Source organism: Astatotilapia calliptera, chromosome 5 (genome assembly GCF_964374335.1).
Source record: "Astatotilapia calliptera chromosome 5, fAstCal68.1, whole genome shotgun sequence".
NCBI lineage: Eukaryota > Metazoa > Chordata > Actinopteri > Cichliformes > Cichlidae > Astatotilapia > Astatotilapia calliptera.
In genome coordinates this window covers 31,801,302-31,823,507 of record NC_137426.1, presented here as the reverse complement: position 1 = coordinate 31,823,507, position 22,206 = coordinate 31,801,302, and the positions used below count along the sequence as shown (strand labels likewise).

Genomic DNA, 22,206 nt, shown 5'->3' with positions numbered 1-22,206 from the left:
ATGATTTATATTTCTCATAGATGTACTAAAATAGCCACCAGTGCTGTACTTTTCTCTTTATTTTCCATGCAGAACTTTATTTTTAATCTGTAGTATTTAGGATGGCAGCAGCACGGTGGTGCAGTAGTAGCACTGTAACCACAAACAGCAGATGGGTTTTGAGTTTGAATCCAGCAGGCAGCTGGTGTCCTCCCTGTGTCTGTGTGGGTCCTCTCTAGCTTCCCCCCACAGTCCAAAGACAGGCATGTTAGGTTAATTGTTGTTCCAAATTGGCTGTAGGCATGTGACAGACTAGCGACCTGTCCAGGGTGTACTAGTGATGTGTCGGTCGCGAACAAAACAGCTCTTAGAGCCGGGTCTTTGACGTGAACGACGCGAGCCAGCTCCTCATCACGAGCCGTGGGTTTGTTTGTTTTTTCTTTCTCTCACCCTCTCTCTCGCACTTTTTTTCTGCTTCACTCCGCATGCGAGCCTTGTGCTTTATGCTGGGATGAGCGGAAAGGGGCGGTAGTTACACTCAGTAGCACAGGAACAGAGCAGGAGGGAGAGACAGAGAAAGAGAGCCAGGGACAACAACGTCACATTAGAAAGGTCTAGTAATCATCCACAACTATTTTCAGTTGCCGATGATAAAGGATTCAGAAAGTTTATTCATGCAGGTCCATATGACAGAGAACATGCATCTTCTTTTTGTTTTCATATTTTAATTTATATTTAATTGTGTTGTGGTTTGCAGTGTTTTGTGTTGTTTCACTTTAAATTTGTTTAAAAGGAAAAAGCTGAAAATTTAAATAGTTAAAAGTTGTAATGGGTTTGAATGAAATTGGTTTTTGTATTATATGATTTATTTATTACATTTTATGTGGAGTGAATAAATAAATGTCTATTTATGGTGGCCCCTAGAGACAAAGGACGTACAAACTTCAAAACACGTACAAACCCTGAAGCACGTAAAAACTCCTAAACATGTAAAAACTCCAAAACAGGTACAAAAGACAACAGAAGTGCTCCAGAATGCTGGGGGCAGTGTTGAGCTTTTGTTACCTAGTGGCTACACAAGCCAGCAAGTACCAACGACTGGATTTGGTGTGTGGTAGTAACAGGTAAATGAACATTTTTTTTAATTATTTGAATATATATGAGTGCTTGTGTATAAATACATAAACAACAAGATAAGATAAGATAAAACTTTATTAATCCCTCGGGTGGGTTCCTCTGGGAAATTCGGTTTCCAAAAGCACAGCACCGACAGAAGTTACAGAGTTACAGAATATTATATACACACACACACACACACACACACACACACACACACACACACACACACACACACACACACATATATAAATACAGAGACATATATAAATAAAATATACAAAGGGGATAAATAGAATCAATAGGAATAAAAATAAAAATACAAGTGAATTGCACATTTCAAGTATTGAGGTCTATTGCACCATTGACTATTAACTATTAAGTATTGCACAAAAGGTATTGCACAGTGAAGTGAGGAGGCACTACAGCTTAGTTGTTCCCCCCTCCTTTGTCCTCCTGTTTCCCCTCCCTCTCCCCTCCAGAGAGGAGTTAAACAGTCTGATGGCGTGTGGGACAAAGGAGTTTTTAAGTCTGTTAGTTCTTGTCTTGGGGAGAAGCAACCTGTCACTGAACAGACTCTTCTGGTTGTTTATGGCCGTGTGCAGAGGATGCCCAGCATTGTTCATAATGTCCATCAGTTTTTTTTAGTGTCCTTTTCTCTGCCACTGTCACCAGAGTGTCCAGCTTCATGCCGACCACAGAGCTAGCCCTCCTGATCAGTTTCTCCAGCCTGCATGAGTCCCTCTTTGCTGTGCTGCTCCCCCAGCACACCACAGCATAGAAAAGTACTCCAGCAACCACTGACTGGTAAAACATCCTCAGGAGCTTCCTGCAGATGTTAAAAGACCTCAGCCTCCTGAGGAAGTACAGTCGGCTTTGGGCTTTTTTATACAGGTGCTCTGTGTTGCATGACCAGTCCAGTTTATTGTCCACCCACAGCCTGAGGTACTTGTACTTGTTGACCACCTCCACCTCCTCCCCCTCTATCTGAACCGGCAGTGGACCTTCTCTGGACCTCCCGAAGTCCACAACCAGTTCCTTAGTCTTTGAGGTGTTGAGTTGCAGGTGGTTTGTGTGACTCCATGCGACAAAGTTCCTCACCAGACTTCTGTACTCCTCTTCCTGATCATCCCAGATACACCCCATGATGGCCGTGTCATCTGCAAACTTCTGAATATGGCATAATTCAGAGTTGTAGCAGAAGTCAGAGGTGTACAGGGTGAAGAGAAGAGGGGACAGCACAGTTCCCTGTGGTGCTCCTGTGCTGCTGACCACAGTGTCAGACGTGATGTCCTTCAGCCTGACGTACTGTGGTCTGTCGGTGAGGTAGTCGGAGATCCAAGCCACCAGGCAGAGGTCCACCTCCATCCTGTTCAGTTTTTCCTGAAGCATACAGGGCCGGATGGTATTAAAGGCACTGGAAAAGTCAAGAAACAGGATCCTGACCGTGCCTTTTCCCCCATCCAGGTGTGAGTGGGCTCTATGCAGGAGGTACAGGATGGCATCCTCCACTCCGACATCCGCCTTGTATGCAAACTGTAGTGGGTCCTGGGCATGTTGTACCTGTGGTCGGAGGAGGTTGAGGAAGAGCCGCTCTAGAGTCTTCATAAGATGTGACGTCAGTGCCACCGGTCGGAAGTCATTCAGCTCATTGGGCCGGTTCCTTTTGGGGGCCGGGACGATGCAGGATGTCTTCCAGAGGGCGGGCACTCTCCCCAGTCGCAGACTGAGGTTGAAGACTCGTTGTAGCGGCTCCCCAAGTTCAGCAGCACACGCCTTTAGCATCCTAGGACACACCTTGTCTGGGCCTGCTGCCTTTCTGGGGCGAAGCTTCCTCAGTTGTCTCCTGAATACACATATGCTTTCAATTGTGTAATTTAGGTGATCTAGGTAGCTCTGTTTTGGAAGTTCAGTTAATGCTAGAAATGTGTTTTGGAGTTTGTACGCGTTTTGCCTCTAGGGGCCACCGCATATATTTATATATAAACATATATAAGTAAAACCACTTTTTTTTACATTAGTAATTCCTTTTGTGCATAATTTTATATTATTGTTAATAATTAATTAATTAAAGCAACAAAACAACCTGAAGAGCCGGTTCGGAGCCGAAAGAGCCGGTTCTCTAAAAAGAGACGGAAATCCCATCACTAGGGTGTACCCCACCTCTTGCCCTCTGTGATCCTAAACAGGCGGAGCAGTTTAAAAAATCGACGCCTTTAGCAACATAGTCCATTAAAAGAAAATCTTGGTCTACTGAATTTTTTCCATCTCTTTAACCAGGCAGCTGACACACAAACACCAGTGATCTGCTCACCCTAAAACAGGTTTGAATAAAGAGCTGTCTTCACTATGATTACATTGATTAAATCAGAGTTGGAGGTTACTGGAGTCTATACCAGCAGTCATGGGGGTGAGATGAGGGGTACGCCCTGGACGGGTCGACAAACAGGCAACCATTCACACTCACATTCACACATAGGCTAATATAGAATTACCAGTTAATCTTAGAGGAGCATGGACTGTAGGAAGACTCAGAGAGAGCCCGTGCAAGCACAGATGCAAACGCCACACACCTGGATTCAAATACAAATAACCAATACAGTCAACATCTCCCACTGTGATGCTGTTTTTTGTTTTCATGTGAGAGAAGACTTCACATTCAGCCCAGCCTGGGCCTGACTGCTGCTACTGACAAACACTGGAGTCATGAAAAGGTTTGCTGGATGTGGATAATTATAAAATCATTAAGAAACCAAACATATTGGCAGTGTGGTGGGTGTGGGTACAGCAGCTTAGACCTCATGAAAGTCAGAGCAGCAGTTTCCTTGCCATTGAGGATTCTGTGCGTTGAGAGCATATTAGCGAATATTTAAACAGTCAAACCTGAGACAAAAGTCACAGTATTTATACTTTTACTAAAGTAAAGGATCTTAATGCTTGAACCTGTGTGGTCTCCTTACATCGTAAAGGAAATTTACTTAGTAGCTTTGTAGTTGTATAATGAAACTTGGGGCTGTGGGGTTTACTGAAGAGTGCAGTACGGCTGAGTATCAAATAGCCAACAACCCAGGTATCAAACATGCATGTATTTCTATCCTTTAATGAAGTAAGATAAGATAAGATAACCTTTATTAGTCCCACACGTGGGAAATTTGTTTTGTCACAGCAGGAAGTGGACAGTGCAAAAGTTATGACGCAAAAATTAGAATACAATAAGAATAAATACAGTACACAGCTGTACAGAATAGAATAAAATAATATACTATATACAGTAGAATAAAATAGAATAAAAATATACAATAAGATAAAAATAGAATACGAATGCTATATACAACTGAGTAAAAATACAACGATGCCAGAAAAGATTATTGCACTTAGTGTTATTGCACATGTGTAGATGTGTGTGTTTGTTCAGTTAAAGTCTTTGTTGTGGAGTCTGACAGCAGTGGGGAGGAAAGACCTGCGAAATCTCTCCGTCCCACACTGTGGGTGCCGCAGTCTCCCACTGAAGGAGCTGCTCAGTGCTGTCACAGTCTGCTGCATGGGGTGGGAGATGTTGTCCATCAGGGATGACAGCTTAGCCGCCATTCTCCTGTCACTCACCACCTCCACTGGGTCCAGAGGGCATCCTAGAACAGAGCTGGCCCTTCGGATCACCCTGTTCAGTCTCTTCCTGTGCCCAGCAGAGATGCTGCCGCCCCAGCAGACCACACCATAAAAGATAGCAGAAGCCACCACAGAGTCATAGAAGGTCTTCAGGAGTGGGCCCTCCACCCCAAACGACCTGAGTCTCCGCAGCAGGTACAGCCTGCTCTGCCCTTTCCTGTAGAGGGCGTCTGAGTTATGAGTCCAGTCCAGTCTATTGTTCAGATGAACACCAAGGTACCTGTAGCTGTCCACAGCCTCAATGTCCATACCCTGGATGTTCAGTGGTTGCAGTGGAGAATGCTTGTGCCTGCGGAAGTCTACCACCAGCTCCTTGGTTTTACTGGCGTTGATCTGGAGGTAGTTCAGCTGGCACCAGTCCACAAAGTCTTGAGTCAGTCCTCTGTACTCCTTGTCGTCCCCATCAGTGATGAGGCCGACTATTGCAGAGTCATCAGAGAACTTCTGCAGGAAGCACTGGGTGGAATTGTGGGAGATGTCTGCAGTGTAGATGGTGAAGAGGAACGGAGCCAGAACCGTTCCCTGTGGGGCCCCCGTACTGCAGACTACCCTGTCCGACACACAGCCCTGAGTCCTCACATACTGTGGTCGGTCGGTGAGGTAGTCCAAAATCCAGGTAGTGAGGTGATGGTCCACTCCAGAGTTCTCCAGCTTGTCCTTCAGAACCGAGGGAAGAATAGTGTTGAAGGCACTGGAGAAATCAAAGAACATGATTCTCACAGTGCTTCCAGCGGTCTCCAGGTGAGCGAGGGAACGATGTAGGAGGTGAATGACGGCATCATCCGCTCCAATGCCAGGCTGGTAGGCAAACTGAAGTGGGTCCAGTGATGAGCTTGTTAGGCGCCGAAGCTGAGCCAGGACCAACCGCTCCAGGGTCTTCATCAGGTGGGATGTCAGAGCCACCGGCCTGTAGCTGTTGAGGTCCTTGGGGCGTGAAGTCTTTGGCACTGGTACAACACAGGAGGTTTTCCAGAGCTGTGGAACTCTTCCCAACCTCAGGCTCAGGTTGAAGAGGTGCTCCATCAGTAAACATCAAAGTAAAACTCCAAAGAGGAATTGAAACAGTTAAAAAGATGAAAGATAAATCAGGAGCTGGACCCCAATGTTCCCGGACATTGACAGGCGTTTAAGACCCTGATTGCCTTCTCTCAAATAAGTGAGTGACCCATATCTGCACTGTCGTTCTGTGTTTCACTGCTGGAGACATGCTGTGTGTGGTCTGCATCCTCAAATACTCTCCGTACTCTCTTTCTGCAGGCAAACTCAACCTCTTGTAATGAGACATTCTGTTTTTGTGTTAGTTTTGCCTCACAGTCTGTACTGAAATATATTTGAGGGTTTTTTGAAAAGATAAAACTTGTTTTTAAATGTTTTTAAATATGCAGGAAATGGAAAGTAATTTCTCTATGGCTTAAATGATGAAAGGAAAAGGATGGTGACGGTATCAGTTATTCCCGAGTTTGCAGAGATCCTGCATGTGCAAATCACAGATGTATCTGTGCTGCTACAGTGTACACCACATCTATAGCTTGGCTAGTCACTGAATAAGGTCATGAAGCCCCGGGCCATAATTAGTCTTCATTATAAATGCACAGTTCAGCTGTGACATCACTTAAAGCTTCCTTGGGCATTTGAACTCATGCACTTGTGTGTTAAGGGTTATTTGTAGAATGTGCACTGAGCCTAAACATTAGATATTTTTAAGTAAAGTGGAGCATACTGGTGATTAGTAATAGTCTTCACTGGTTTTCACTGGCATGCTTTGAATGAGATTTATGGGATGTAGTGCCATAAACTGGTTGTAGTAGGTTACTTTAAAAGGATGTGTTATAATTTTTCTTGTTTTCTGTTGAGATGACAGATGCTCGTATTAAGGTCAGTGTATATGCAAGTACTGAGCCAATAGCTCCGGCTTCAGATTGCTCTAAATGATTGATTTCGCACGCACAGTTACTTCTGCTCTTGGATTTGTATGATGTCAGTGAGAGCAGATATCCGTGTTTTTAGGAAGGGAGGAAACAGCTGAATGATGGGCTGCACCAGGACTCGGTGTAATATCAAACAGCAGTATTTTGAACTGTAAAACATGCAACGCTAAAAATATGTTTTAGTAGAAATCTGTTCGGTCCTGTGAAAACCTAAGAACACTGCATGATTCAGTAGCTTGTAGAACCACCTTTAGCAGCAATAACGTAAAGTAATCATTTTCTTTATGACTTCCTCAGACTCTCAAATCTGAAGGAAGTTCAGAAATTCCAAATGAAGGAATTTTGGCCCACTCTTCTTTACAATGTGGCTTCAGTTCGAGAGATTTGTGGAAAATGATTTATGCACAGCTCTCTTGAGGTGTCTCCACAGCATTTAGGTTGAGTTAAAGTCTGGACTTTGATTGGAGCATTCCAACACCTTGATATTTTTTTCAGCCATTCTGTTGTAGATTTTGTTACCTGTTGGACATATGGCCTCACACCTGACAGTTTCCAGAATACTTTAATATAAAGAGGAGTTTATGGTTGGCTGTGATTGCAACACAAGCCCAAATCATGGGCTTGTGATTAACAGTTGGTATGAGGTGTTTGAGTTGACATGCTGTGATTGGATTTCTCCAAACGTGGTGCTGCACATTATGGCCAAACATCTCCACTTTAGTCTCATATGTTCAAAGGATATTGTTCCCTTCAGTGTTTTTTAAATTCCAATATAAACAGTAAGGAAGGGTTTATGATGACACATTAGGGTCCCTTTGACTGGAGCTAAGGGGCTGAGCCCAACTCCAGGAAAAAAAACACACCAAAATTTAGACTTGGCAGTCAAGTAATGTTCTCCTGGCAGCCGCCAAACCCAGACAGCGTGATTCATCACTCCAGAGAACGCGTCTCCGCTGCTCTAGAGTGTGATGGTGCCGTGATTTACACCACTGCATATGATGCTTGTAGTGGTGATGTAAAGTAATTGAAACCATTCCATGAACGCTCTACACATTGTTCTTGAGCCAATCTGAAGGTCACATGAAGTTTGGAGATCTGTAACTATCGACCCTGCAGAAAGTTGACTTCCTCTACACACTGTGTCCCCCAGAATCTGCTGATCCTGCTCTGTGATTTTACATAGCATACCACTTCATGGCTGAGTTGCTTTTGTTCTCATTCGCTTTACACTACATTCAGTCATCCACCCATTCACACACTGGTGATGGCAAGCTACAATGTAGCCACAGCTGCCCTGGGGCGCACTGACAGTGAGGCTGCCAGACACTGGCGCCACCGGGCTCTCTGACCACCACCAGTAGGCAACGGTGAAGTGTCTCGCCCAAGGACACAACGACCGAGACTGTCAGAGCCGGGGCTCGAACTGGCAACCTTCCGATTACAAGACGAACTGCCAACTCTTGAGCCACGATCGCAGAAGCAGTCTGCATGCCCAGCTGCTTGGCTGTATACACCTGTGGTCCTGGAGGTCATTGGAGCACCTGAATTCAATTATTTGGATGGATGAGTTAATACTTTCAGCAATATAGTGTATGGCTGTAGTTAGAAATGAGAACAATAGATCTCTTTAAGAATTAGAACTCTTACCTTCAGCTTTTCTGAATCGCTTGACAATCCCTTGTCTTACCGTTGCAGCAGAGATGTTGTTCTCCACTGCTGGCGTTGCAGCATTAACACCAGCTGAATTAATGACATGGACTGGCATTACTGCATAATCTCCCACAGCTTTCTCTGTGTGTGAGTTAGCAAGACAAGGACCCTCATTAGAGTCAGTTAGGTTATCTGTCAGTTAAAGAGGACAAAGAGGTTTTTTTGTTGTTTAGTTTTACTGTTTATGAGTGGCTCATTTTTTAGCTGTAAAGTAAGAGCAATGGCTCTAATTAGGTACTCATTTAAAGCATGTCACAGTAACAGCGAATCAAGATATTTTATTTTTCCTTTTGCATTTTTTGACACTTTTGGATGCTTTGAGACTTTGACCCAACGGTCCCCGTGCACGAGATGCAACGAAGCTCGGCACCAACATCACCCCAGAGTCTCCGCTGGCAGCATTTTAAAAACATGTCAATGAAGTTGTTATGATAATGAGCATATATACTCTCTCTGTTTTGTTTTTTTGTTTTTTTAACTTAATGAGACACCTTGGGCTTGTTTACTGAGGATGACAAACACTAACAATCCTTTCATACTTGTGAACGGCATTAAAAACAACCTTTTATGTCCACAAGTTATGAGTCTACAGGGGAAGCGTTAGCATCCACCACAATGGTTGCACTGATCAAGCTCCTTAAGGTATATGCATGTGTGTATATTTAGCAAATGTGCTACCAAAGAGAGTTCATACAAAGAGCTTGACGGCTGGTATTTCCTCCGTGGATAGAGGTGTGTTTAATTTGGCATTATTCCTCGTTTGCTGTAGAGCCAAATCAACTGGTTCACCCAGGCTGCTAAAGTCTCGCTGGAACGTGGCGGCACCATTCACTCCATTTTCCCGCTGCAAAAATACATTAATCAGACAGACAGAGAAGATAATTGCATTCCCAGCAGCTCAAAGTGAATTTTGAATAGCAGCTCCTTTGGTGCAGATGATTCATGCACACTGAAAAGCTGCAAGTCCTTTGTACCGCTTCCCTCTGTTCTATTAGATGTAGACATGCAGACATGTAAATAGACTAGTAATATACACACTTTCTCATTTAATGTTTTTTTCTTTATTTTTACAACTTTCTACATTGTAGCTAGATACTGCTACGATGGTACTGGCTCACATGAGGACTGCCCCAGGAAAGGAGGACCAAGATCACCTCTGCTGCTGAGGATAAATTCATCTGAGTCATCAGGCTCAGAAATCACAAGTTAACCACATCTCAGATTAGAGCCCAGATAAATGCCACACAGAGTTCCAGTAGCAGACACATCACTACATCAACTGTTCTGTGGACACCGCACGATTCAGGCCTTTATGGTCAAATAGCTGCTAAGAAGCCACAACTAAGAAAAAGCACCAAGCAGAAGAGATTTGTTTGGGTCAAGAAACACAAGGAATGGACATTAGACCAGTGAAAATCTGTGCTTTGGTCTGATGAGTCCAAATCTGAGATCTTTGGTTCCACCTGCCGTGTTTTTGTGTGACACAGAAAAGGTGAAAGGATGGTCTCTACATGCATGGTTCCCACTGTGAAGCATGGAGGAGGTGTGATGGTGTGGGGATGCAACATGCATCTCATCCAGTTTGCATTTAGTTGGACCATCATTTAGTTTTCAACAGGACAATGACCCCAAACACACCTCCCGGCTGTTTAAGGGCTATTTAAGGAGAGTGTTTAAGGAGAGTGATGGAGTGCTGCACCAAACAGCCTGGCCTCCACAGTCACCTGACCTAAACCCAACCGAGATAGTTTGGGATGAGACGGCTCGCAGAGTGAAGGCAAAAGGGCCAACAAGTGCTCAGCATCTCTGGGAACTCCTTCAAGGCTGTTGGAAAACAATTTCAGGTGACGACCTCATGAAGCTCATCGAGAGAATGCCGAGAGTGTGCAAAGCAGTAACCAAAGCAAAGGGTGGTTATTTTAAAAAATCTAAAATCTAAAACATGTTTAGAGTTATTTCACACTTTTTTGTTTACTACATAATCCCATATGTGTTCATTCATAGTTTTGATGCCTTCAGTGAGAATCTACAATGTAAATGTAAAAATAAAAATAAAGAAAAACCATTTGATGGGAAGGTGTGTCCAAACTTTTTACTGGTAGTGTTCATTCATATAAATCATTTCAGAATTTCATTCTCCTAAAACATTACATCCTCTATATTCTGTGGTAAAGGACTTTCCATATATAGGCTGCATATTGTGAACATTTTTTTCCTATTTACTAATATTATATATTTCTCTCACCTTTAAATACATTTATACACTCTGGATGCAAATGAAGCCACATACCAAGACATGTTTTTAGTCACACTGTTGTAGAATATTATATTCTGCCAGCACCTCTTTCCACACTCTGAAAAACGTCTGAACAATACAAATTGAATTCACAAAACAGCAAAGCTGACCTCCAGCTGTCAAAGCTCGGACAGCACTGACTGCTGAGCCTCAGTAGAGTTTAATGTCAAGATATGTAATAATGTACTGTTGGCTGATCTAAAGTTCTAATGTTTTAACTCATTGAATTTCTTTTGAATGGTGTATAACACAGAAAAGCCACAACACTATTCTTTATCAGATAAAAACACGCAAACCCATGTTGTCACCTTTTATAGCACACATATTTGAGTGAAGACAAACATTCAAGAGAAATTTGGCCATTTTATTCAAAAATTGGATTCACAATTTATTCATATCTCTCCAAGTCAAGGAGCATTGATTTTGAATTGAACCATGGAAATACTTTCTTATCTTTTTAAAAAATCTTATTAAGAGTGAAAGCCTGTTATTCACATTACATTTAGCTGTTTCCTGCTGCAGGAATTAGAAGACAGCTTCAGGGCAGCATGCACTTTTCTGTGTGGTCTGAGTCCAAGAACCATCTCAACAGTATCTGCTTGAAGATTGTTGATCGTAAAAAAAAAGGGAAAAAAAGACACAAAACAGGGTTGCAACCATTGGCTGGAGTTTATTACTAAATGCTTACATGCAGAACAAAACTGCAAGAGAAGCAAATACAAAATCTTCTTCAAATGGCAATTTTTCATAAAACACAGCAAACAGCAGCACAGAACATTTTTTATCATCCAGGAGCCATTGTGGTTGTTTACAAAAGGATTTTGTTATCTTTTAAGTGAGGTGGATCCCTCTTGCAATGAATAACATTTCTGAGAGGGGTGGTTACACGTCACACACTTGTTCATGTAGTGAAAAAGTATCTGATGCTGTGCATTTAAAAAACATTAGAATAGGATTTTTCTCTTGATTTGATTACAAAAGATAAAGTTTTATGTATTCTATATTCAGAGCATGTAAAGCGAAATATTTCAAGGCCAAGTCAGGAAAAACAAAGGGCCAGTATCAAAAGAATTTGAGTAAATTAGTATTCAATTAATAGAAACATTGTGCATCTCTAGTTCAAACACTGAAAAATAGTCTCATTGGCTGGAAGGGAAGTGTGGTGGAGATAGAGATTATCGAGAAAAGTCCATTTAGGAGCTCTTGAGAGATTCATAAGGAGTGGACTGGTCCTGGTGTCAGTGTATTATAAGCCACTACACACAAATGTCCTCAGGGAAGAGGCTACAGCTGTTGCATTCTTGACATCAAGCCACTCCTGAACTGGAAACAGTGTCAGAAGCGTGTCAGTGGGACTTCTGCTCATTGGTCCAAAGTTCTCTTTTCAGATGAGTCCTGAAGACTAGAGGAAGAGTGGAGAGATATAGAGTCCAATGTCTCTGAAGACCAGTATGAAGTTTCCACAGTCTCTGATAATTTGGGGTGACACTTCCTCTGCTGATGTTGGGCCACTTCTGCTTTACAAAGTCCAAAGTCAGCACAGCCATCTACCAGGAGATTTTAGAGCACATCATGCTTCCATCTGCTGATAGGCTTTAGGGAGACACAGATTTCCTTTTCCACCAGGATGTGCTCACACAAAAACTGCTTTACTGGTTATTACTGTGCTTCATTGGACACCCAACTCACCTGAGCTGAACCTCACAGGAAATCTATGAAGTACTGCCAAGAGAAGAAAGAAAAAAAAACACCAGACCAAAAAATACAGATCAGCTGAATGTCACACGCTGAAGATGTGAAAGTAAACCCAAATATAGCTTCAAGCCTAAGTCGCATGAACAAAAATTAACATTTATTTGGCAAAGGTGTAATCCAGCAACAGGCAAAAACAAAGTCCATACAGAAAGTGTGAAAAAACTCACAGGCAGAGCAGCAGGGAACAAATAGTATAACACACAAAAAACCCAAGTGAAGACTTACATATACATCAGAGGTAATTAGAGAGTGGGAACACAGCTGGGAAAAAGCAAAGCTGAACAGAATCAGACTAACGAGACGGGTGAGTAAAACCAGATACAAGGCACAAAGCAAAATGACTTTCAAAATAACACAGGAGGTAATGTAGCAAGGAACACCTACCACAGACAGGAAGGCTTCACAAAGAACACAAGAAATTGGAAATTATAGCCAAAGCTCTGAAGTCTCTGAACTGAGAGTATAACCCTGGACAGCAAAACTCAAAGCACCATACAAATGCAAAACCAGGAACCGAGAACTCAAAATAATTCAGAGGTTAGATAAAAAGGAAACAATAGCTACAAGTATCTGTAAAGCCACCAGCACAGAGAGTGGCCAGTCACGCGTCGAGCAAATCTTCACCCTCCGCATGATCATTGAACAAACGTTGGAATACCAAAGGAAGATTTCTATTAATTTCATTGACTTCGAGAAGGCTTTTGACAGCGTCCACCGGCCGACTCTATGGGCTATCCTACGCCACTATGGAGTCCCTCAGCAGTTTGTAGATGCCTTTCGTTGTCTCTACCCCAACTCCCGTTGCTGCGTCCGGACGGATGACGGCTGCACAGATTTCTTCAAGATCAATACTGGCGTCCGACAAGGATGCGTGCTATCCCCTTTCCTCTTCCTGTTGGTAATTGACTTCATCATGCGACGATCAGTTGACCAAGCTGGCATCGGTGTGCCCTGGCACGAAGCGCGTAATCTCACTGACTTGGACTTCGCAGGTGACATCGCCCTGCTGGGCTCGACTCAGGAAGACCTCCAAAAGTTGACCGCGGCCCTGCAGAGGGAGGCGACGAAAGTTGGATTAAGAATCAGCGTCAAAAAAAACCAAGGTACTCCGAGTTGGCTATGCACGTGCCCGCATTCCTGTCATGATCAACCAACAACGTGCTGAAGAGGTGGAGAATTTTACATATCTTGGCAGCATCATCTCGAATGACGGGGTCTCTGATCGGGATGTTGACGCCAGAGTAGGGAAGGCAGTTGGTGTCCTGCGACGTCTCCAACCTATTTGGAACTCGACCTCCCTGAATGTAAGGGTCAAGATCAGACTACTGAACTCTATCGTCTTCCCTACTGCACTTTACGCTAGTGAAACCTGGCGCTCAACAAGTGCAATTATTCAACACCTGAAAGTGCTTCAACAACATGGCCTGCGGCGAATCCTGAGAATTTCCTACCGGGACCGAATAACAAATGAGGAGGTCCTACGAAGAGCAGGCACCCGCCCATTAGCCGATGTTGTTGCAGAAAGGCGCTTCCGCTTTGCGGGCCATATTTTACGCCTACCCTCTCATCGCCCAGCTAAGATTGCCATGACATGGCGTCCACACACTGACAAGCGAAAGCAAGGCGGACCAAAGACCACATGGCGTCGAACATTCATGGACGATCTGAGAACTGTCGACATTGCCTGGGACGAAGCTGAAGCAGTCGCTGCTGACCGACATCGATGGAGATCACTAGCTGCCCGATGCGCCGCCCGGCGTAGGAGGAACTAAGTCTAAGTCTAAGACCAGCACAGAGAAATACAAAGAAAACACAACAGGGAAAAACGCTAGGTTCAGTACCCAGGACCACGACACTGATGCTCTATTTTCGCCTGTAAAGCAGGAGTGGGGTAGGCGGAGGTTTGCCCTGGTCAGTGTTGGGAAGGTTACTTTTAAAATGTATTCCATTACAGATTACAGAATACATGCCCCAAAATGTATTCTGTAACGTATTCTGTTACGTTACTCGACGAGAGTAACGTATTCTGAATACTTTGGATTACTTAATATATTATCATGCTTTTCACAACTACGTGAATGTACTATTGCTGTGATTTATTACTATTACTGAAGGTCCGTGGCTCCGAACCCGTAGTAAAGGGACTTCTGACTAATACGGCGGGGTCCGTGTCGGGCTCGTAGCTGAAAACTAGCTTTACTTTGTTGTCTGGGTCAACTTTGCTTGCAACAGACAAAGAGAGGCGTTGAAAGGCTGCTCCAACGGAACTTATTGTTTCGGAGGAAAACAGGAACACAGCGTACAGTTGAGTCTTAACAGCTTACTTACAACTGGGCTCATCAGGCACTCTTCTTGGCTGCAGTGGTTATTATTATATTTACATGCTTCCATCTCCCGTTTTTGCTCGATGACAGCTCGTACTTTTCCACTCGCCTTTTTCTCCCTCCTCGCGCTCACAGCCACATAACGAGTATGGCAGTCCATTCTCCCTGCAGCACGGACTACACTGCCCATGAGGCTACATTCTTTAGAGCTGTAGCATTCTGCAGCTTAGCACAACAACAACAACAACAACAAAAAGGCGCTCCCTCACCCAGGAAACACGCAGAGAGAGAGAGCGTCACCCTGAAACCACGGCAACCGTAATGCTGCCGCCTGGAACAACAGAACGTAGCTGTCAAACAAAACCCAAACAGTCCTGACCCGCCACAATATGAAACAGGAAAGTACCGCAGTGTAATCCATTTATTTCAACAAAGTAACTGTATTCTGAATACCACCTTTTTAAACGGTAACTGTAACGGAATACAGTTACTCATATTTTGTATTTTAAATACGTAACGGCGGTACATGTATTCCGTTACTCCCCAACACTGGCCCTGGTGCAGGTGTGCCGAATTACGTCGTAGCGCACTCCGTGCTTGCTTGGAAGTACGCACACCGGACACTAATGTTTTTGTCACTTTTTATGGAATCAAACTCAAAGTAAGGTCAGTACTTCCACGCTTTAAACGCTGCACACTCATACTCTCTCCCGCACTCGATATATTATTCATTGTTGATCTGCACACAGCTGTTGTCACAAACGTTGCACTCGCTTACGTCACTGTCATGAGACATTCTCGCAAAAAAAACGCAGCGTTCCTACGGGCAAGTAACGGTAATCTAATTACCGTTTTTGCAATAGTAATCCCTTACTTTACTCGTTACTTGAAAAAAGTAATCAGATTACAGCCCATCTCTGATTACAAGAGTCACACACCATGTGTGCTTCCATGCCACACTGTGGTGATCTAGTACTGAGGGTATAATAAATGTGCTTTTCAGAAGCTCGACATTTCTGACTGTAAATCCAATTTTTGACTTTCATTGGAAACTGTCAACATGAAGTCATTTCTTTGCAACTTCTAAATAAACCTGTGTCATAGCTAACATAAGAAAAAGAAAATGTTAGCTTTCTAGTACATGAGTTGGAGAGTTGGAGAGAAGTATATTAACAACTACTGAACTGTTACACTGTGCTGCCTTATTGATGGTATACCAGGCCAATAGCGAGAATGCAATTGAAGTCAACTATCTCCTGCTACATGTTGCATTCGCCCAAAACTGCTTGAACTTCTATCATATTAGACTGTCACAAAGGTTTGAGGTGTGAGCCGGGTACCTTTTAGTGGGAGGAAAACGCAACCACATCCCTGAGAATAGATTTATTTTAACCTTGAGCGACAATGGAAGGCAACAGTGTTTTATTTATTTATCCTTTTATTTATTTTTTCATGAGAAATGAACATGTTTTTGAATGTATTCTGGACCCATGGACCAGTTACTCAAAAACAAGAAATGAAATCCAACAGAAGGGCTTTGTCTTTTATATGGTGACATTCTTGCCTCACATCTATTTTAATTAGAGAAGGTCAGAAGCAAATGAGGAGGTTCTAAAATGTTTTTCCATCATTTAGTTTAGAAGCGAACAAAGTATAAACTTGAACTTCACTACCTTGATAGAGTGATTCAGAGCAATTTTCCACGACACACTATCTGCAGCTGCGTGCATGCCCTTCAGTTTTTGTATGCTCAATTCTTTGCTGTTATTTTGATGGCCAAGGATAAATTCTACGCTCTGCCAGTTTACTACTGCATGAAAGAATGTGTGGGAACAAGGTGAGCTGCTGAGCTGCTTTGCCCGATTGTGAAATGATGATGACGATAAAAGCGTTAATTTGGTTTAAATATATATATATATATATATATATATATATATATATATATATATATATATATATATATATATATATATATATATATATATATATATATATAGTAGTTGACCTGCTTATTAACACTAATATCGAATCATGTATGTCTGGGGGTGAGTTTGATCGCATTATACTCTGCAGTAAATGCTAGTATATTAAAAAAATATATATATATTATATTATATATTTAAAAAGTGAAAAGCCCACATGCTTATACTCCTGCCTAATCTGTTCAGTGGGACTGTCCCACTCACATTCGGCCAACATGAATCCCCGAACAAAAGGATCGTGTAATCTGGTGAAAAAATCCCCATCAGATTATGTGTGAATGAGGGATTCTGTCACGTGCGTGTTGTAAAATAAGAGGAGAGGCGTGCTGCGAGCATGGAGAAATAACAGCAGTAACATTATGTCATCCAAAGTACTGATCCTCTGATAGCATGCTCTGGCAGAAGGACTCGGGTGTTCGCATAAACCCCATAATCTTATGGCATGTGTCCTTTCTGCATGTCTATGTATGTAGGGAGATTGGAGATAACAAACAGAGTTAGAGGGTGACAGAAATCAGCAGCAACAACAACGGCTCTAGCTGTTCTGCAGCACGCAATATCCAACATGTCTGTGCATTTCCACTTGAGAACATCACGGTTTTCATGATTTATCCCACAGCTCTCTGCTGTGGGATAGCTGCCAAGGCAACTGTTTTTTATCAAGGATGTAAGCGCTCCGTCATGGCTCTCCTTCTTCATTAGATCATAACCATTAGTGTAAAAACAGACGCCGCAATAAGGAGTGGGGGTTTGGCCCCAACAGTCAATAATCTCTGCTGACACGATGAGAAGCTGAAGATGTCGAGCCTGCCTGTCAGGCTGCCAAATGCTCGTGTCTTGCTACCCTTTTAACCAAAGATACAAGCACTGATTTCATCCAGGACGCCGTCTTTGCATGACGTACTTCAGTGGTGTGAGTTTGCAAAGATATTCAGGAAGGATGTGGTAGCAAGGCAACCTTTATGATTATGGTTATGTTAGTTGCCACTTAAATTGATGCCATTTTAGGGGATCATACTTGAATTACTTGGAATGATCAGAAGCATATGAGACCAAGCAGATTAACAATGAATGAATAAATAAATAAAATTAAAAGAAAGATCAAATCATTCCATAATATCGAGACCAGATAAATGAATTTTATTCCTCTTTTGCCCTTGGCCCCTCTTGTGTATTCAACTTTTCCTTTTCTTTCAGAACAATATGTACGAAAACTGAATGAAGAAAAAAACAACTTTCCAAAGCAGAAAATGCTGCTATTCTGCAGCTATGAGAGCATAAATAGTTGTGACCTTTAACTGCTCTGTTCTTCATGTTCGCACTTTCTGGTATTTTATTTCCTTTTTGAGGAGCAAAAGCCTCCAGCCAGGCATTTATCTATGGAAGCGATCGGAGCAAATAAGGTGTATTTTCAAGGTTTTAAAATATGCACGTCAACTAATGGGTGCATTAAATTGTCATTCGAACTTGAATGTTTAAGAATAACGAACTGTGGAGTTTTGATTTCTCTGAAGAATAAGACTCTATACTTGTGGCTTTCTGTGTAAGTCTGGGAAAAAAAAACAAAAATGCAGATGAATGACAATCCCAGTGCTGTCGGAGATAACAGAAAGCTGTCCTCCTAACTTTGCTGTAACACACTTCACTGAGACGGAGTAGTTTTGGGTATAAAAGACTTTTTAGTCTCCAGTATTTCTTCATATTTATTCATTTTATCCATTTGGGCCCACAGCCTGTCAGCGTGGCTGCATATACCTGTGTTGGTTCTGTCTAACTACTTCTGGTTTCTCCAACAATCTAAAGACTTGTATAAAGATTGATGGGTGATGCTAAGTTTGCTGTAAGTCCGGATGTGTGTATGTATGAATGGCTGGACAGATGGGTGGATGGGAACTGTTGTTTTTTATGCTATAAAACTAATCTGACTTAATGGGATTTGAATTGTTCATTGCAATGATTGTAACAGGAACAATAGATTTCTGGCACTTCGTTGCATGTCTACCAGTGTGAGTCAGTCATCAGTGTCAGTCTGCAGAGTTGTGATGAAGACAGATTTAGCTCGCCGAGCGTTGATTGGCCATGTCAGTCGGGTTCCTGTGCTCCGGTGACTTCAGGCGATTGCACACAGTCGTTTCTACCATACACTAAACCAAGGCCTCCACAGGATGCCTGCCCGGTCCATCTGCACTTGTTTGAAATGCTGCTCCACATCAGCCTTCAAAATTTACTTTAGCCAATAATCAGCTTTTTCAAATGTCTTAACAATACAAACTGATTAAATAATTATGAAGTGAATATAGCTGCCAAAAGATTAAGTGCTATTATGGAGCACTTCAGTCAAAGCGTATTTCAGTTATTTATTAGCTGTCTGAGTGGCTGTTGTGTTGCAGTCTACAAGATCATAAAGTCAGAAGTTAACAGGTTTTCAGAACACAAGGTGTTGTTTTGTCGCCATGTGTCTTAATTTGTCCCGAAAACAACACAAAGAATTAAAACTTTTTCAGTATAGACGCAGAGGACTTTTCTCATCACATTTTTTAAATTTCACATTATTTAAACCACACAGACGTTGTGGGATTGGTCAGGTTGATATTCGCATCAAGCTGAACTACTGGAATACAAGTACTTAATACATTTTAATGACACCTGTTATCCTTGTATTACTTCTGTAATAGAAATCGCAGTTTAAAATAATCTGCAAACTGTACAACTCCAGAGATTTTTTATTTCAGTATCTCAAAAATTCTCGTCCATGAACGACGGTGGCTTTTATTGTGAACTGCGTTGCGAGTTGGTTGAAAAGGACATTTTATAACTGTGGCCTTGCAATCTGAAAAGGAAAATTGTGAAGAACGTGACACAAAACTACAACAATGCTACTACGGTTTTGTATTGATTTCTGCCCAGCTTTAGCATGTACGAAGGCAACATAACCTTCACTTTTGCTATGAGAATGTGAAATAATAATGCAGGCACAGAGCGCCGTCAGAACAAATAAAGGAAGGGACATTCTTGGACAATTTATCTTTCTTTCTTTCTTTCTTTCTTTAAAAAAAAAGTCCTCCAAGGCAGTGCTGTGTGAGTGAGTCACGGAGTTTCTGAATGGCGGGCTGGGTTTATAAACCAATGCCAGCCCTCAACACACGGATTTGGAGGCCACTTGGCTTTGCAGTCTGTGACGGATGCACATGCAGGAAGGTCCATCAGCCTCAGCATCCTTACTTGTAACCCTGGCGGGCACAGGAACACAAAGACATCGCTTCATCATGAGGTCTTTCTTCTTACTGCTCTTCTCGCTGTTGTTTGTGTCCCACGGATCTTCAGCCGTAATCACAGGGGTAAGTACAGCCAAACAGGTACATACTTCATGGGTAAATAAAACGATTAGGCAGATGCTTTGTTTTTCTTTGATAGTTTTTCATGGACGCTGCTACAAATTAGCCTTGTAATAATGGGCAATATAGGGTTATCTATACATATCAAACTTCAAACACTTCAAATATCTTTATCTATATCTGTCTATCTACACACACATACACATGCACACAGGTAGATATAAAATACATAGTTCTTCATTGTGACATTTATCATTCACTTGTATTTTTTTTCATCTGACAATTCATCCCCATAGATAGATAGATAAGAAAAATCTGTTAATAGAATATGTAAATGTATGTTATATATACATTAATTTGCATTTTTAATACTGTAATAGAAAAAAAATCAAAGACAAAATATTCCTTGTATCTGACCACCCAGCAAAGCAAAGCATCCATATATAACAATAACAACACCTAAATGACCAATTACACATACTGTGTGTCATTTCAGATTCTGAAGCATGGCGGTTGATGACCAGTTTTTCCATTAATAAACTCATTTCATTTCTAAACTCCAATGCCTCTGCATCCTTTTTGATCATTTTGCTATCCGAGTCAAATCTTACATCCACACCCTTCCAATAAAACAGCCCTGTCTGTCACCACAGCCCTCTCACTCTGTGTCGCTCATTGTGAATTGAGAGAGGAGCGCGCAGCCATGAAACAGAAAGTGATTTCCATCCGCATCTGTCACATGAAATCACTTCTGTTCCTCTTCATTGTGTTCCCTTCATCTCATCTAAAGCGAGAGCTGTCACTCAGCTTCTCAGCTCTACACTCCAAGCGGTAAAATCACCAGCAGTTCTAAAGCTTTTTTTTTGTTTTGCTGAGGTATGACTGCAAGTGTAATCACACGCTCAAAATACAGCACAATGCACTGCAGTGTGTAATCGCGCCTCAGCTGCTATCACATTTCTCGCCAGCCTTTTCCTGTTAACGCTACCATAATTCTGCTTGACTGCATTTTTTATGTGTGCATGCTATAATTACATAAAGTCAGTACATCTTTCCTTTGATTAGACTGGAGAAAACACTGATGGGTGTTTGCAGAACTTTTACACACCTGACAAAATCGAGCTGTCTTTTTCATACGTAGTACGTGTGTGTGTGTGTGTGTGTGTGTGTGTGTGTGTGTGTGTGTGTGTGTGTGTGTGTGTGTGTGTGTGTTTGTAGGCCTGTGAAAGGGACTCCCAGTGTGGAGGAGGGATGTGCTGTGCAGTGAGTTTGTGGATTCGCAGCCTGCGTATGTGTACGCCCATGGGACAGGAAGGAGAGGACTGTCATCCTCTGAGCCACAAGGTGAGAGTTTCTATAACAGCCTGACTGCTGGTGTCAGTGATGATGCAGGAGGGCATGAGAAGAGGCGGCAGAAATTCACACAGGAGGCCGTAAAACAACGCCTCTGCCTCTGTTTTCCAACCATCCATTATGGCTGACGAACCTGTAACCAGCACCTCATAATTCTCTCCCTCTAGGTTCCCTTCTTTGGCAAAAGGCTTCATCATACCTGCCCCTGTTTGCCGAACCTGTCATGTATTACCATCATGGAAGGCAAATCCAAATGTCTCTCACCCTACAAGTATCCTGACTTCTACCTCTGAGGACCTGCATTTACACTGTAAATATTTTATCTGCCTTTAAAAGCCTTTTTTATTTGGAATAAAGAGATATATTTAACAACGCGTCACCCTATTGGCTCAAATTAAACCATCCATTTAAAGGAAAACCCTCTTGTCCTTTTGGATCTTACGCTACCTAAAATACATTTTGACATTTCACTTTGAGATAAACCAAAAATAATACAAGTATAAATTCAGGGATTGATTTCTTTGATTAGTTTATTTTATTTAACAATATCATTTATGAATAAAATGCCCAAAGGGACACGCCAGCATTGTTAAGACTCATACTTTAACATCGTTTAAGTTCTTGGTGAGCTTGCAGTTGCCCTTTTGGGAAGCATGAGAAGAAACACGTGTTATTGCAGCAGTAATGAAATGACATGCCTGCTGAGTGATGCTCACTGTGTGTTACAGTTTCATTATCCAGTCATAACTGAAACATAGAAGT

At 42.3% G+C, this 22,206-nt stretch overlaps 1 protein-coding gene across 1 annotated transcript; it reads left to right on the top strand.

Annotated features, from left to right (window-relative positions):
- Nucleotides 1–19,913: 19,913 nt before the first annotated feature.
- On the top strand, nt 19,914–21,747 carry prok2 (prokineticin 2). The gene is made up of 3 exons (XM_026166454.2): nt 19,914–20,094; nt 21,310–21,435; nt 21,612–21,747. The coding sequence occupies exons 1-3, from the start codon at nt 19,939–19,941 to the stop codon at nt 21,735–21,737; spliced, it is 408 nt and encodes a 135-aa protein (XP_026022239.1). The 5' UTR covers nt 19,914–19,938; the 3' UTR covers nt 21,738–21,747.
- Nucleotides 21,748–22,206: the final 459 nt, after the last annotated feature.